The 14,911-nt window shown below is 37.1% G+C and overlaps 1 protein-coding gene across 1 annotated transcript in view; it reads left to right on the top strand.

Annotated features, from left to right (window-relative positions):
* The window catches only part of AGGF1 (angiogenic factor with G-patch and FHA domains 1), a 32,349-nt gene extending 17,700 nt beyond the window's left edge, over positions 1-14,649 (top strand). The window contains exons 9-14 of the mRNA XM_049766051.1: positions 1,906-2,007; positions 4,885-5,050; positions 6,878-6,960; positions 9,921-10,048; positions 12,163-12,262; positions 14,414-14,649. Coding sequence (XP_049622008.1) covers positions 1,906-2,007; positions 4,885-5,050; positions 6,878-6,960; positions 9,921-10,048; positions 12,163-12,262; positions 14,414-14,614 — 780 coding nt within the window. The 3' untranslated portion in view covers positions 14,615-14,649. The remainder of the gene's footprint in view (positions 1-1,905; positions 2,008-4,884; positions 5,051-6,877; positions 6,961-9,920; positions 10,049-12,162; positions 12,263-14,413) is intronic.
* Positions 14,650-14,911: the final 262 nt, after the last annotated feature.

Below are 14,911 nucleotides of genomic sequence, written 5' to 3' on the forward strand. Positions count from 1 at the left end.
TAATAAGTCAATAGTCATAAAATTATTTTAGAATAAAGTCACATCATATATAATACCTGAAAATAAATTATTCTAAGATTTTTCTGTTTTGTTTTGGGTATGATGCCTGGTGGTGCTCAGGAGCCCATGCAGTACTGGGGATCAGATCTGGGCCTCCTATCTGCAGACCATGCACTCTTGCATATTTTGAGCAATTATCAGTGTATTAAGTTGTGTGACTATCGTAATTAATTTTAGAATGTTTTTTCTCGCGATAGAACTATCACCATTTACTAAAGCACTTCTTATTTTCTCCCAACCCTACAACAGTCTGCTGTCTGTATGGATTTATTCCACACATTTTATGTAAATGGAGTCAGGTTAGAAGGTTTTGTAATTAGTTTTCCCTTTAACAGGTCTTCAGTATGCATCCCTATTATGACATGTTGTTCTGTAATTATCATTCACTGTAGCATATAGCATATTATAGCATATATACTTCATTCCTAGGGGCCAGGAAGCATGTTGGGATACTCAGAGACTGCTCCTATATCAGTGTCTTGGAGGTTGCATCTAGCAGTGATCAGTGACCATGAGGTGCCCAGTGTCCAATGTGGGTCTCCCACATTCAAAGCATTTACTGCAGCCCTTTGAGCTGACCCAGCCCTCTTCATTTCTTTTTATTATTAAGTGGTCTGATGTTATATTAATATTATTCATTTTGCTTACTTGATTAATCAACAGACATTTCAGCTTTACTACTTTTTTTTGCCCTCCCCCTCAGCTTTACTACTTTTTGACTTTAAGTACTGTATGAACACTTTTGTATAAATTTAATTTCTCTTAAAAGTCTAGTAGAAGAATTACTGGGTCATAGTATAGCACTTTAATATTTTAAACTGCTAAATTGTTCCAAAACAGCTGTACTATTTATATTTCCACTTGTGGTGTATTAAGAAAATTAAAAAATTTTTTTTCAGCTCTTTATCCAACTAAAGAGACATGTATTAATTTTCCAGTATATGAGATACTTAGTTATGTAGTGAGTGGTCAGCAAAAATGAGCTAATACAATGAGATTCGCAAATACAGTAGCCATAGTATAAGTATAATATTATATACAAGTTTTATATAAACAGAATACGGTGGAGTAGGGAGAGTAATTATTTGTCTGAGTGTTGAAAATCTGGAAAAATGTGAGAAATTGGTCTTGAGTGTTTAAATAATCTTTTGAATTAAGAAGAACTATTAAGGGACTAGAGAAAGAGTATAGTGCATAAGGCACTTGCCTTGCAAACTGCTAACCCAGGTTTGATCTCTGGGAGCATATATGGTTCCCCAAGCATCACGAGGACTAATTTCTGAGTGTAGTGCCAGAAGTAACCCCTGAACACTGCTGGGTGTGACCCCAAAACAAACCCCCCCAAACCAAACCAGAAAAAAAAAACAAATAAGAACCTTTAATGAAGTGAAAAGATAGATAAGGTAAAATATTTTTAATTGTAAATAGGTTAATATTAACCATATTCTAAAAGTAGAAATTTTAGGACACATACTACATTCTCACTGGCAGGTTTACATATAATTAGTTTTCATGCCACATCTGGTAGTTCTCAGGGCCTGTTCTTGACTCTGCTCAGGAGTGACTCCTGGCAGTGCTCAGGGACCATATATCATGCTAGAGATTAAAACCAAGGTTGGAGGAATGTGAGGCAAGTGCCTTATCCCTGTACTACATACTCGAATCCAGAGATGATAATTTTTTTCTATAACTTAAACATTTTTACCAGAAATATTTAATATATTTTGTAGTAAAGTTATTAGAGACAGAAATCCACTATATCCCATTATATCGTAATTGTGATTTTAAAAATAAACAGAACCTTATAACTTCTTGATAGTTGTTTTGTTTTGTTTTTCTTTTTAGTTTCATGCAGAAATTTATTTTGACCATGACTTACAAAGTTACGTTCTTGTGGATCAAGGCAGTCAAAATGGTACTATTGTTAATGGAAAACAAATTCTTCAGGTGAGTATACCTATATTTTTTAATTGTTTCTTAATTTCTTGTTTTTTAACCTCTCACCTTCTGCTTTCCTTTCCTTTGTTGGTGTTTCTGTGGCAGAAGTTGAAAACACTCCTGGCTATAGTGCTTGTATATCAGGGCAAGTGCAAGCCTCACTCTTTAGTCAGGTGCTTATATGGGAGTTGAATTCCTTTCATTGTAGTGTTTGTGTACATACCAGGAGTAATGATCACAGTGGGGTCACACTGCTGATGGAGTAGTGCTTCCACATCTTTTACAGTGGAGGTGCTAAATAAAGTCAGATTTCTTCATTATTGTGTGCATATTCCTGGCCAATGCAGCTGGAAGTTCCTTGTGGCATCAGAGTTGCCAAGGTTCCTTTCTACTCACAAGCTTCTGAGGCAGTCCCTTTACTCTTAAGACAGATAGCTGCTAGTGAGACATGACCTGGGTCCTTTTGCAAATTATTTTTTGATTTCATGGAGGACTACAAAGCAATGCATAGTAGGCTCAGAGGACACTCCTGGTGATACTGGGCGTGGCTGTGAAGGCTGGATGTTTCTTGGACCCTATGAAGTTGTGCTGCTCAGACTCCATCAGTGCTGCTGGAGGCTACCAGGGCTACATTTGGCATGTTAGAAAAATATGTGGTGATGTCATGGATCAGATTCAGGGCCTCGAACATGAGCACCAACTCTTTAAAGTATTTATTTCCCTTTATCTCAGAACACTATTTTGAAAAGTTTACTTGAACTTTTTTTATTTATGAAGATCAGAATTTATGTATCATCTGGTTTAGATTAGTTTTCAAGCCCAAATATATTATTAGAAGAGAATTCTAAGTAACACAGAAGTTTTGATTTCACAGAGCACTAGAAAATATTTATTACTGGGCCGGGCGGTGGCGCTAAAGGTAAGGTGCGCCTGCCTTGCCTGCGCTAGCCTTGGATGGACCGCGGTTCTATCCCCCGGTGTCCCATATGGTCCCCCAAGCCAGGAGCAACTTCTGAGCGCATAGCCAGGAGTAACCCCTGAGTGTCACTGGGTGTGGCCCAAAAACCAAAAAAAAAAAAAAAAAAAAAGAAAAGAAAAAAAAAGAAAATATTTATTACTACCAGGGAAATAGCTCAGAGGACTGGAGTCCATGCTAGAGCTCCGGCTTTGATCCTTTTCACTGCATGGTCCCCAGCATCACAAAGAGTTCCTCTGAGCAACTTTTTAATTGTGACCTACAAGGGGAAAAGAGACGCCCCACTCCAAATCCCCTAAGAATGTATCATTATTGGATTCTTGACTGTTGTGTATTTGCCTTTTTGGTGGGGAGTGGGAGAGGGGTTTGGGCCACATCTGGCTGTTACAGTACTTACTCCTGGCTCTGTGCTCAGGGATCACTCCTGGAGGTGCTCAGGGGACCATATGTGGTACAAGGATAGAATCTGGGTCAGCTTCAAACAAGGCAAAAGCGCTTTACCATCAGTACTATCTCTATGACCCCTAAACTTCTTTTTTTTTTTTTTGACCCCTAAACTTCTACTGTTGATTATATATTCCCCCCTTTATTAAAAGTAGATACTTTTTTGGTTTGTTTGTTTTGGGCCACACCTGTCAGTACTCAGGTTTATTCCTGGCTACCTCCTGACTAGTATGGGGAACCATATGGACTGTTGGGGATCAAAATTTGGTTGGTTCCATACAAGGCAAGCACCCTTCCCACTGTATTATCACTCTGGCCCCAGTAAATGCATTTTAAAGCTATTCAGAGTAATAGCTTTACTATTTATATTTATATATATTTATATATATTTATTATATATAATACTTTACTTTTTATTATTATATATAATACTTTACATTACTTATATGTAATAATATATTTATATTATTTATTTATATTATATATTTATATATAATATATATAATATATATATTATATATTTATATTATATATTTATAAAGTATATATATACTTTACTTTTTATTATTATATATAATACTTTACATTACTTATATGTAATAATATATTTATTATATATTATATATACATATTTGTATTTATATATATTTTTTTATCAGCTTTCAGGACCTTCCTCTTTGGATTTCTATAAAGGTTTTCTAATGGAATGTTGTTGATCTGCAAAATCTTTGAAGCATGCGCTTAGTTTACTCACTTAACTTTTCTGTCTCCAGGCACAAATAATGAAGTGCTTGGCATATAAGAAACTGTATGGCTCATTAAATAAATTAAAAAAAAAGAAACATAGCTAAGGAGCAATTAAATGCCCAAAGGCCACAGAGGGTTGTGCTATAGTATTGAACAGGGGACAGATGATGGAGATTCTTTGGGACATTGGTAGAAAGAAGAGAGGGCAAGTGTGGTGTTGAAATAACATGCATGGAACTATCATTAATAGTATTGTAAATCACTGAATCTTCAATAAAAAAAGGAAAAAGTAGTGTATTGATGGAAGGGAAGGAAGCCTTATTCTATTTATAAAGAATAAAAATGAGGGATTGGAGAGAAGTACAAAGAGAAATTCAAAGGTTATAGTGATTGTCTTGCATATTACTGATCCTGGTTCATTTCCTGGCTTGGAATATGGTACATTGAGTGTAATGCCAGGAATGATGCTTTGATTTTGTATTTTTTTAACATGATAATTCATTTTGGTAATGTTTCAAAGTTGGGTTAAGGCTGACTTTGATAGAATTGATCTTATGTGTTTCTCATTGAGGGTCACTTTAATAGAATTAATCTTATGTGTTTCTCATTGAGGGTCACTTTAAAAACTTTTTGGTCATGATCAGATATTTCTTTCAATAGACATAAAATGACTATGTGTAACTGTCTTGGATTTGTGTTTTGTGGCTTTTCCCCATTAGCCAAAAACTAAGTGTGACCCTTATGTACTTGAGCATGGAGACGAGGTGAAAATTGGAGAGACAGTGTTATCTTTTCACATTCACCCTGGCAGTGATACCTGTGACGGCTGTGAACCTGGGCAGGTTAGAGCTCACCTTCGCCTTGATAAAAAAGATGACTCTTTGGGTATGTTGTGCGTGAGAGTGATAACTTTCCTCTTTTATTCACTGAGTGTTCTAAGGTATCTTGTCAGCTACTTGCTTCATATCTAAATACAAGATACTACGTATATTGATATCTTTCTGTTTCAGTGTATACTAGCAAAATATACTTGTATATACTTAAGAAATTCTATATATTTGAAAATTGTTACATATTTCAATTATTATTACTATAGTCAATTTATCTATGTAACACTTCATATAGTTATGTGCTTTTAGTTTTAGGTAAATTTCTAATGGTCAATACTCATCAACTCTGTTCTAGCAGGCTTTTGAAATAACACTGGAATGGTAGCCAAATGTTCCCCAAAAGGGTAATTGTGTGGGGAAGGAGAGATAGTACCAAGGGATAGGGTACCTGATTTGCATATAGCTCGTCCTGGTTCCATCCCAGTACCACATAATGTTGCCCAAGTACTGTTAGGAATGATCCCTGAGCACAAAGCCAGGAGTAAGTCCTGAAAACATTCAGATGTGGACCAACCTTCCCACACTTAATATAAGGGTAGTTGTGACCTGTGATAGAAATCGGTAAAGAGCACTTTCTTGGCTTGTGTGAGGTCCTAGGCTCCATCCCTGGCACTACAACAATAAAGAAATTGTGACACAATTATATTTACCTTGAATAGGTTTGCTGATATGAAGTTACCTAGAGTTCAACTCTCAGTAATAACCGAAAATAATAGGTGAGAGGCATAAAGAACTATTAGCCAATGATACTGTCCTATTTATATTTCTGCTAATGTCATTTGTAGTGATATGCCTCTCCACTTGTAAGAATTACTCCCTTGTTGGGGCCGGAGAGATAGCATGGAGGTAAGGCATTTGCCTTTCAAGCAGGAGCTCATCGGTTCGAATCCCGGTGTCCCATATGGTCCCCCATGCCTGCCAGGAGCAATTTCTGAGCCTGGAGCCAGGAGTAACCCCTGAGCACTGCTGGGTGTGACCCAAAAACCACACACACACACACACACAAAAAAAAAAAAAAGAAAAAGAATTACTCCCTTGCTTTCAGTGCATACATAGGTCTGTAGGCTACATTCTGAATAGTTTCGAACTAGTAAATAACTTTTTCACATGTAGTTTCTCCTGATACCACATATAATTCACCATTTGTATATATGACTTTTTTTATGTATACATGACTGTTGGTTATTGTTTCTGATGAAAGATTATGAAGATTGGGGCCAGAGAGATAGCATGGAGGTAAAGCATTTGCCTTGCATACAGAAGGTCAGTGGTTCAAATACCGGCATCCCATATGGTCCCCCGAGCCTGCCAGGAGTGATTTCTGAGCATAGACCCAGGAGTAACCCCTGAGTGATGCTGGGTATGACCTCAAAACCAAAAACGAACAAACAAAAAACAACAAAAAAAGAAAGGTTATGAAGATAGTATGATACATTGTACAGAAATAAGAGCCATGAGTACTCTGGTTTTTCTTTAGCACATGTCTGTTCCTTTGAAAATTTAAAATATTTCTGTATTTGGGATTCTATTACATAGGTAAAAGTTAAAATGTTTAGTGTTTCTTTTATTATCCTTTTTATTACATTCTTAGAAGTTTCTATTTTGAGAGATTCCAGTAGAATTTAATTAACTAAATACTTTCAAAAGAAAATTATTATAACTCAGAAAATAATGTTTGCTTCAGTTTTTGATAGATGGGTAGTTTTTGCAGATGGGTCACTAATACAATTGATTTTTGTGTTATTAAATAGCAAACTATGTACTAAATATTGATTTATTACTTTAAAAGTTTATGGCTTTAAGAAAAAATTTATTCTTTTAGTTGGTCCAGCACTCAGTAAGGAGGAAAAAGAATTGGAAAGAAGAAAGGAATTAAAGAAAATACGAGTGAAATATGGTTTGCAGGTAAGGATGTTAAGATATTGGTAGATATGTTAAATTATATCTGGTTTTTAGGGCTGGAGAGATAGCATGGAGGTAGGGTGTTTGCCTTGCATCCAGAAGGATGGTGACTCGAATCCCGGCATCCCATATGGTCCCCTGAGCCTGCCAGGAGCGATTTCTGAGCGCAGAGCCCCTGAGCACTGCCGGGTGTGACCCCAAAACAAAAGCGAAACAAAACAATTATATCTGGTTTTGAGTAAAAATGTCAATCTTTCATTTTATATAGAGGAGCTATTTATGATTTTGAGATAAACATTAAAAATTACAAACACACAGGGCTGGAGTAATAGCACAGTGGTAGGCATTTGCCTTGCACGAGGCCAATCCAGGACGGACTTTGGTTTGATCCCTGGTGTCCCATGTGGTCCCCTAAGCCAGTAGTGATTTCTGAGCACATAGCCGAGTCACCCCTGAGCGGCACAGGTGTGGACCTCCCCCCCCAGAAAAAAATTACAAACACACCCTAGTATTGCAATAAAATGGTGAGATTGGAATAGAAAATGGTAATTCCTGACATTTGAATAGCCATTTTTATTTAAAAAAAAATAAAACTAGTATTAAAGTGATATCACTAGAATTAAGAGATAATTCAAGAGGCTGCCATGCTTTGCAAATGAAAGTTCTGAGATCAATCCCAGATATTTCTTGCTGCTCCTCTCCCAATTCCAGCACCACTGGGTGTAGTCTATGGCCCCCAACATTATGGGTCTGACCACAGCACTGCTGGGCTCCCTATGGCACTGCTTGGGAACTCCCCCTTGATCTCAAAATGAAAGAATAACTTCATTTAAAAAACAGAAATGGGTGGGGGGGGGGGTGGACAGAGTGATAGCACAGTAAGTAGGGTGTTTGCCTTGCATGTGGCCTGGCCTACCCAAGTTTTATTCTCAGCTTCCCATATGGTCCCAGCTTGCCAGGAGTAGCCCACGAGCGCCACTGAGTGTGACCCAAAAACCAAAAAGAAAAACAAAATAAAAAACCCAAAACAGGGTGGGGGTGGGGGAAAACGACACACCAAAAAAAAAAAAAAAAAAAAAAAACCATCACAAGCCAGAAATATACTACCTGGTTTTTAGATCTATAGTAATTAAAATAAATAGTATTGGTTTAAAGGTAAGCAAATAAGTTCATGAAACAGAAAAAAGGAGTCCAAATTAAATACTATACATGCATATGTACGTAACATGCTTCATTGTTTTTTAACAAAAGCATGAGGACAACTTGGAGAAAGAATGGTCCCTTTAAACAAATAATGCTAGAATAATTGGAGAGCCATATGCAAAAACAAAACAATTTGTTTTACACACTTTCTAGCATATATAAAACTGAGCTAGATTGAAAAGAAATTTTGGAGGAAAACTTGAAAATACATGAGGAGAAATGAATTGTTTTCTGAAAAATGTCAATACAATTTCTGTTTCTTTGGGGGAAAACCTATTTGGTTGGTGATTCTATATTTTCCTTATGTGTTTAAAAATAAATTATGTAAAAAGCTCAGTGGTACTTTCTTTGACTTGCTCTAGCAGTCCTTATGTCTGGATGAATGTCATATTTTCTATATGCAAGTAATAGCAAAAGGGAAGAGAAGCCTTCTGTGAGGACCCAAGCAGAGTGGATTGACTCTTCTCTAGTGCTTCTACCACGTCTTATGTATACTTTTATTGTTGAACTGGTCATACTATTGCAAAATATGTATGTATGCTCTCTGGGATTATAAATTTATCTGCATTCTATAACCTAAAATGAAGCATAATACATTTCACTGTCCAGTAAATAACTGTTGGGTAACTGGTAATTATGTAAGTATGAAGTAGTGAAACAAAAATGATTATTGATTATTGCCAGAGTATTTGTGGGACTTGGAATATGGCTCAGCCTCAGTGATGATCTCCGCCTTTCCTACGTTAAATTCTGGGTTCATCCTTGGCATCATAAACAAAAACAAAGTATTATTTTCATTCATTTATAAAAGACTTTTCTAGATTTTCACTCTCAAAAAACATTTCAAGCTATTTTAGTTTCTGTAGAATGTCCAGTTTTTTAAAAAAACAGAGAGGGACTAAAGCAATAGCACATTGGGTAGGGTGTTTGCCTTGCACGCGGCTGACCAAAGTTTAATCCCGGGTATCCCATGTGACCCTCCAAGCCCGCCTAGAGTGATTCCTGAGCACAGAACCAGGAGTAACCCTCGAGCTCCGCTGGGTGCGACTCCCAAAACCAAAAACAAATAACTAAATAAGAAATAATAATTTTCTTTTTCTCCATTACCAGAGTGCGTACACATTTCTTGAATGCTGGTAGTTCATATGAGGAAAGTACTTAGTATTAAGTCAAAATACACCCTCCTACAATTATGTATTATTATTTGTGTTTTATATACAATTTGTATAGGTCTTGAAATAATACATTTTTTTAAACTTTATTTATTAATTGATTGGTTTTTGGGCACACCCAGCGGCGCTTAGGAGTTACCCCTGGCTCTGTGCTTAGAAATTGCTCCTGGGCTGGAGAGATAGCATGGAGGTAAGGCATTTGCCTTGTATGCAGAAGGACAGTGGTTTGAATCCTGGCATCCCATTTGGTCCTCTGAGCCTGCCAGGAGCGATTTCTTAGCGTTGAGCCAGGAGTAACCACTGAGCGCTGCCAGGTGTGACCCAAAAAAAAAAAAAAAAAAAAAAAAGAAATTGCTACTGTGACCATATGGGATGCTGGGTCCCTGCTGGGTCAGCCGCATGCAAGGCAAACCACTGTGCTATCTTTCCGGTACCAATACAAACATATTGTTGCCCAATTTATATCATGACTAGTTTTAATTATTTGAGACCAGATGAGCCATATTTGCTAAGTAAGGTAGCTATACAGACACGATGCTTTTATTTATCAGCTTTGTTTTCCTCAATGAATATTTCATGTTTATAAAGAATACAGACTATGAAGACGACAAAGCACTGAAGAATCCAAAATATAAAGATAGAGCTGGGAAACGTAGGGAGCAGATTGGAAGTGAAGGAACTTTCCAGAGAGATGATGCTCCTGCATCTGTTCACTCGTAAGTCTTACAGTTTTATTGCTTGCAGCATTTTTTTTCTATATCATATATGTTGTACTTTCTGAATTTTAGGGCTTTTTACTCTGAATAGGTAGCCTTGTGATTTATATCAAGAACAAAACACTAATTTCCCCTTTAGTATTAGAATATAGTATATATAGAAAACATCTGAATATGTGTAAGTACCTATACACACATGCATAACTAGCATTCTAGATACTTAATTGAGTGAACTTATTTTCATAGATAACGAGATATCTATTATGTTACTTGTGGGTTTCCCCCAAATATAAATTCTGGATTTAAAGTTTTAATACAGAATTGACAAATAATGATGAAAATTTGATCAAATGTATTTGTATGTGTGTGTGTGTGTGTGGTTTTTGGGTCACACCCGGCAGTGCTCAGGGGTTACTCCTGGCTCCATGCTCAGAAATTGCTCCTGGCAGGCACAGGGGACCATATGGGACGCTGGGATTCGAACCGAAAACCTTCTGCATGAAAGGCAAACGCCTTACCTCCATGCTATCTCACCGGCCCCTGATCAAATGTATTTTATTTGATTCTGAGTTGTCCTACTTAGACTCTTAATTGGAATGGCAGAAAATTTTAAATAGTATAGAAATAATTCCTTATAATTGATGGAGTGAGATTTGACAAAATATATTACTATACTTAAAACACATGGCATATTTTAAAAGTAATACTTTTACAATAATTACTGGAGAGTATAAAGCTTGCATCAGGGACCGGAGAGATAGAATGGAGGCAAGGTGTTTGTCTTGCATGCAGAAGGTTGGTGGTTTGAATCCTGGAATCCCATATGGTCCCTTGAGCCTGCCAGGAGCAATTTCTGAGCATAGAGCCAGGAGTAAACCCTGAGTACTGCCAGGTGTGACCTAAAAAAAAGTGCAAGTGCTAGAATTGTCAACTCTGCAGGTAGTTGTTGCAATATATTATACGTATATCCACATGCTAAGAACTTAAACATACATAATAGTATATAAGTTATGTCTCAATTCAAAATAATTTTGTAGAACTGAAAAGGCCACGATAGAACATTAAAATTCCCATATAGAGAGCTTGAGGAAATCTGGTGCTTGCCATGCATTATGGCTGACCCCATTTTGATTCCCATAAGCTTCCCTGAACCCCACATGAGCATCTCATATGCTCCTCTGAACACTGCCAAAAGTGACTCCTGAGCACTTCTGGATATGACCTCAAAAACAAACCAAAAAAAAATTATGTTCATATTAGCAGAAGGCTTTGTTTTATATTTTAACTTTTTAAAATTTAGTATAAGACATGAACAGAAAAGAACACAATTATCAGTGAACTATTTAGCTATTTAACATAGGACAGAGCACATATTTCTTAGTGAAGAAATAATCAGTAACCCTAAAGAACTACTAGATTCCTAATGCCTCTCTTGACTTGCATATATGCAACCTAATTTCACTTACTTTTGATCTTTAAAGGGAATAGTTTAGTGTTTTATTTTCCAAATATTATTTTATTAGATTTACTTTCACTGTTGTACCATTCTTTTAAATGACTACCACAGTTAGCTATTTTACCTTTGATAGATATCTGGTTTTGTTTGTTTGTTTGTTTTGGAGCCACACCCAGTGATGCTCAGGGTTTACTCCTGGCTCTGCACTCAGAAATCGATCCTTGCTTGGGGGACCATATGGGACACTGGGGGATTGAACTGCTGTTCACACTAGGTTAGCCACGTGCAAGACAAACACCCTACCGCTGTGCCACTGCTCCAGCCCCATATTTTTAATGTCCTTATTGCTAGATTTGCTGCAAACCAGCTATTTTTCTTTCCATGACCAGTGCCAGAGATCATTAAACCTAAGGACTCATATATACAACCCATGTCCTTTACTACTAAGCCATATCCCCGGCCATGCAAAAAATGTCTTTTTGGTGAACAGTGTTCATGCTTTTCTATTAGGATATGTGCGAGTGGAGTTTGTATATCTTCAGTTATGTTTGGTAATGTCAGATATAGGTTTAACAAGCGACATTAATTTGTTAATGCCTTTTAGAAGTGATGCACATGGTCTTTTCAAAGTTAACCATTATCTTTATTTCCTTTATAGTGAAATTACAGATAGCAACAAAGGTCGGAAGATGCTGGAGAAGATGGGGTGGAAAAAAGGAGAGGGCCTGGGGAAGGATGGTGGAGGAATGAAAACTCCGGTAGGATTTGCATTTTCTTGTATTCTTTATTCCTACAGTCGGAATTATTTATTTTTTTACTTTTTGGGCCACACCTGCTGGTGCTCAGGGGTTACTCTTGGCTATGCTCAGAAATCGCTCCTGGCTTGGGGGACTATATGGGATGCCAGGGGATCGAACCAAGGTCCGTCCTAGGTCAGATGCATGCAAGCAAACACCTTACTGCTGCACCACTGCTTCGGCGGAATTTTTTTTTTTTGGCTTGTTTTTTATGTTTTTAGGAATTTAGGAGTGTTCTACTTCATCAGGGTAGTATAGTGTCACTTTTTGAGCCAAGGATTTGTCTATGACTTTTAGTTGTTTTTAGTGACTTCCTTATTGTATTATAGTAACAATCAGTCCTACTTTATAAACAGGGAAATTCTTTATACACAAGAAATATGTTTTAGGTTCACGAATCAGAACATGTAGTAAGAGAGAATAATGCTGAAAACAATACTGTGCTTTTTTTTTTCTTCAATCCTTTGGTTCATTGAAGGTTCAGATTATATTTCACAAAAACTTTACATTTTTCCCCCTTTTTTTCTTTTTGAAGAGAGGATCCCTACAAAGTAACATGACTAAAGAACTTTCTTTTTTCCCCCATTTTTTTCTTTTTTGAGGAGAGGATCCCCCAGAAGTGATACTCAGGAGGCCAGTGGCACCTTCTGGCGATTCTGAGCCTGATGGGTCTGTGCTGGAGAATGCTTGGGCTTCCTCAGTGAAGCTCGGGAGCCTCAAGTCTCTACCCAAGTGATGCTTGTGCAGTGCTGGGGATTAAACCAGAGTCAGCTGCCTATAAGGCATACATCTTAACCCTATACAATCTTTCTAGACTCCCAAAATTTTCTTGATAATATTGTGATATCTAAAGAAATAAAGGATGGGCTAGTTAATGCAAAATAAAATTTTCTCATTTTCATTGAGGTAGAAATGGAAAGAACTTGAAGTTTTAGTTTGTGAGATTTTTGTTGTTGTTTTCATTAAGGAGGGAGTCAGACACCAGTGGCACTCAGAGGCTATGCATAGCTCTGTGCTCAGGGGTCCTTCCCCAGAGGTGACTGGAACCATGTGCTCCAGAGATAGATGTGGGCCTCCTTGTATGAAGCATGTACTCTAGCCCTTTTATCTCATTTGTCCCAGAATATGGACTCTGTATTCAGTCCATGAATATAAAGAACACATTCACATTCCAGAATGTGTTCTAGATATGACTTATGGCAAATTTGGACCTCTGTTTCATTATATAAAAATATAAGAACTGGTTTTTGGGGCCAGAATGATAGTACAGTGAGTAAGTAGGGCATTTACCTTGCACACTGCCAATTGGGTTTCATCCCCAGCTTCCCATGTGGTCCCCCGAGCCTGCCAGGAATAACCCTTGAGTGCTGCCTGGTGTAGCTCAAAAACCAAAAGCCAACAAAAACCAAAAAACAAAACTTTTTCTGGAATATAATGAAGATAAACCTTTTCTGTGGTATCTAACATATATTAGGCACTCAGTAACTGGTAATTCTAATTGGTTCTTTTTGCTTGTTTTTGTTTTTGGACCATACTTGGAAGTATTTAGGGTTTACTACCTGTTCTCTCAAAGATCACTCCTGGCAGGATTCAGGGGAATGTCTGGTGCTAGGGATTGAACCTAGGTCAGGCTTTGCCTGCTGCTGGATATATCTGGCCACTCTAACTGGCCACTTCTCTAAAATATTGAGAAGTTCTGGCCATCTAATATGGAAAAAAAAAGTATTTTCTGTGATTCATTGTTTAACTGAACACTTAGGTAAGTGCTATTTTTGTAAATTTCCATAAATCAGTTTCTTTCCTTCTGCTTAGAGTGATAAGAGATAATCCAGTATCCTTAATGAAATTTAGTGAGTGCTATTTAAGGAGTGCTTGTCTTTTCTCTAGAATTAAATGTACTTAGGGACCATCCAAAGTACTTTAGAGAAACTGGTTGAAGTGTCATGTATAAACGACATATAGATAGATGTATGTATATGTTGGTGCATTTACTGTTTTTATTTTTTTATTTTTGCATCAACTCTTCTAATTTTAAAGAATTAGTTTAATGAGTACAGCAGATTTCAATGTATTTAGAATGCTGAAAGTTTTGTACTTCACTTTTGGTTATAGATTCAGCTTCAGCTCCGAAGAACACATGCAGGCTTGGGGACAGGCAACCCATCCTCAATCGAAGATGTTCACCTTTTCCAGAACAAAAGCAGAAAGAACTGGGAAAAGGCTCGAGAGCGGTTTGCTGAAAACTTTCCTGAAACGAAACCTCAAAAAGATGTACCAGGGACCTTGCCTTGGGTAAAAGGGACTATAGAGTGAAAGTCAATCATTGAACAACAGTCATGGTTTTTTTTCTTTTTAAAAAGGAACCTGGAAACTTATTTCATGCAGAACTTTCCTCTCCAAGAGACAGTGGCCTGATGGATCTTTGTCACAGCTCTGCCTTTTGATTGAGAAATGTGTAGTAAAGTTTGCAGCTTTTAAGACCATTTTTTAAAGTTAATAAATAGTGACTGCAAATCAAGTAATGCTGAGGGTGGTCTAAAGTTCACAGGACACAGATGAACTTTTATGACCTTACTTTTTTTTTTTTTTGGTCATTTATAAGACTCATAT

Source organism: Suncus etruscus, chromosome 2 (assembly GCF_024139225.1).
Source record: "Suncus etruscus isolate mSunEtr1 chromosome 2, mSunEtr1.pri.cur, whole genome shotgun sequence".
In the NCBI taxonomy this organism is placed as follows: domain Eukaryota; kingdom Metazoa; phylum Chordata; class Mammalia; order Eulipotyphla; family Soricidae; genus Suncus; species Suncus etruscus.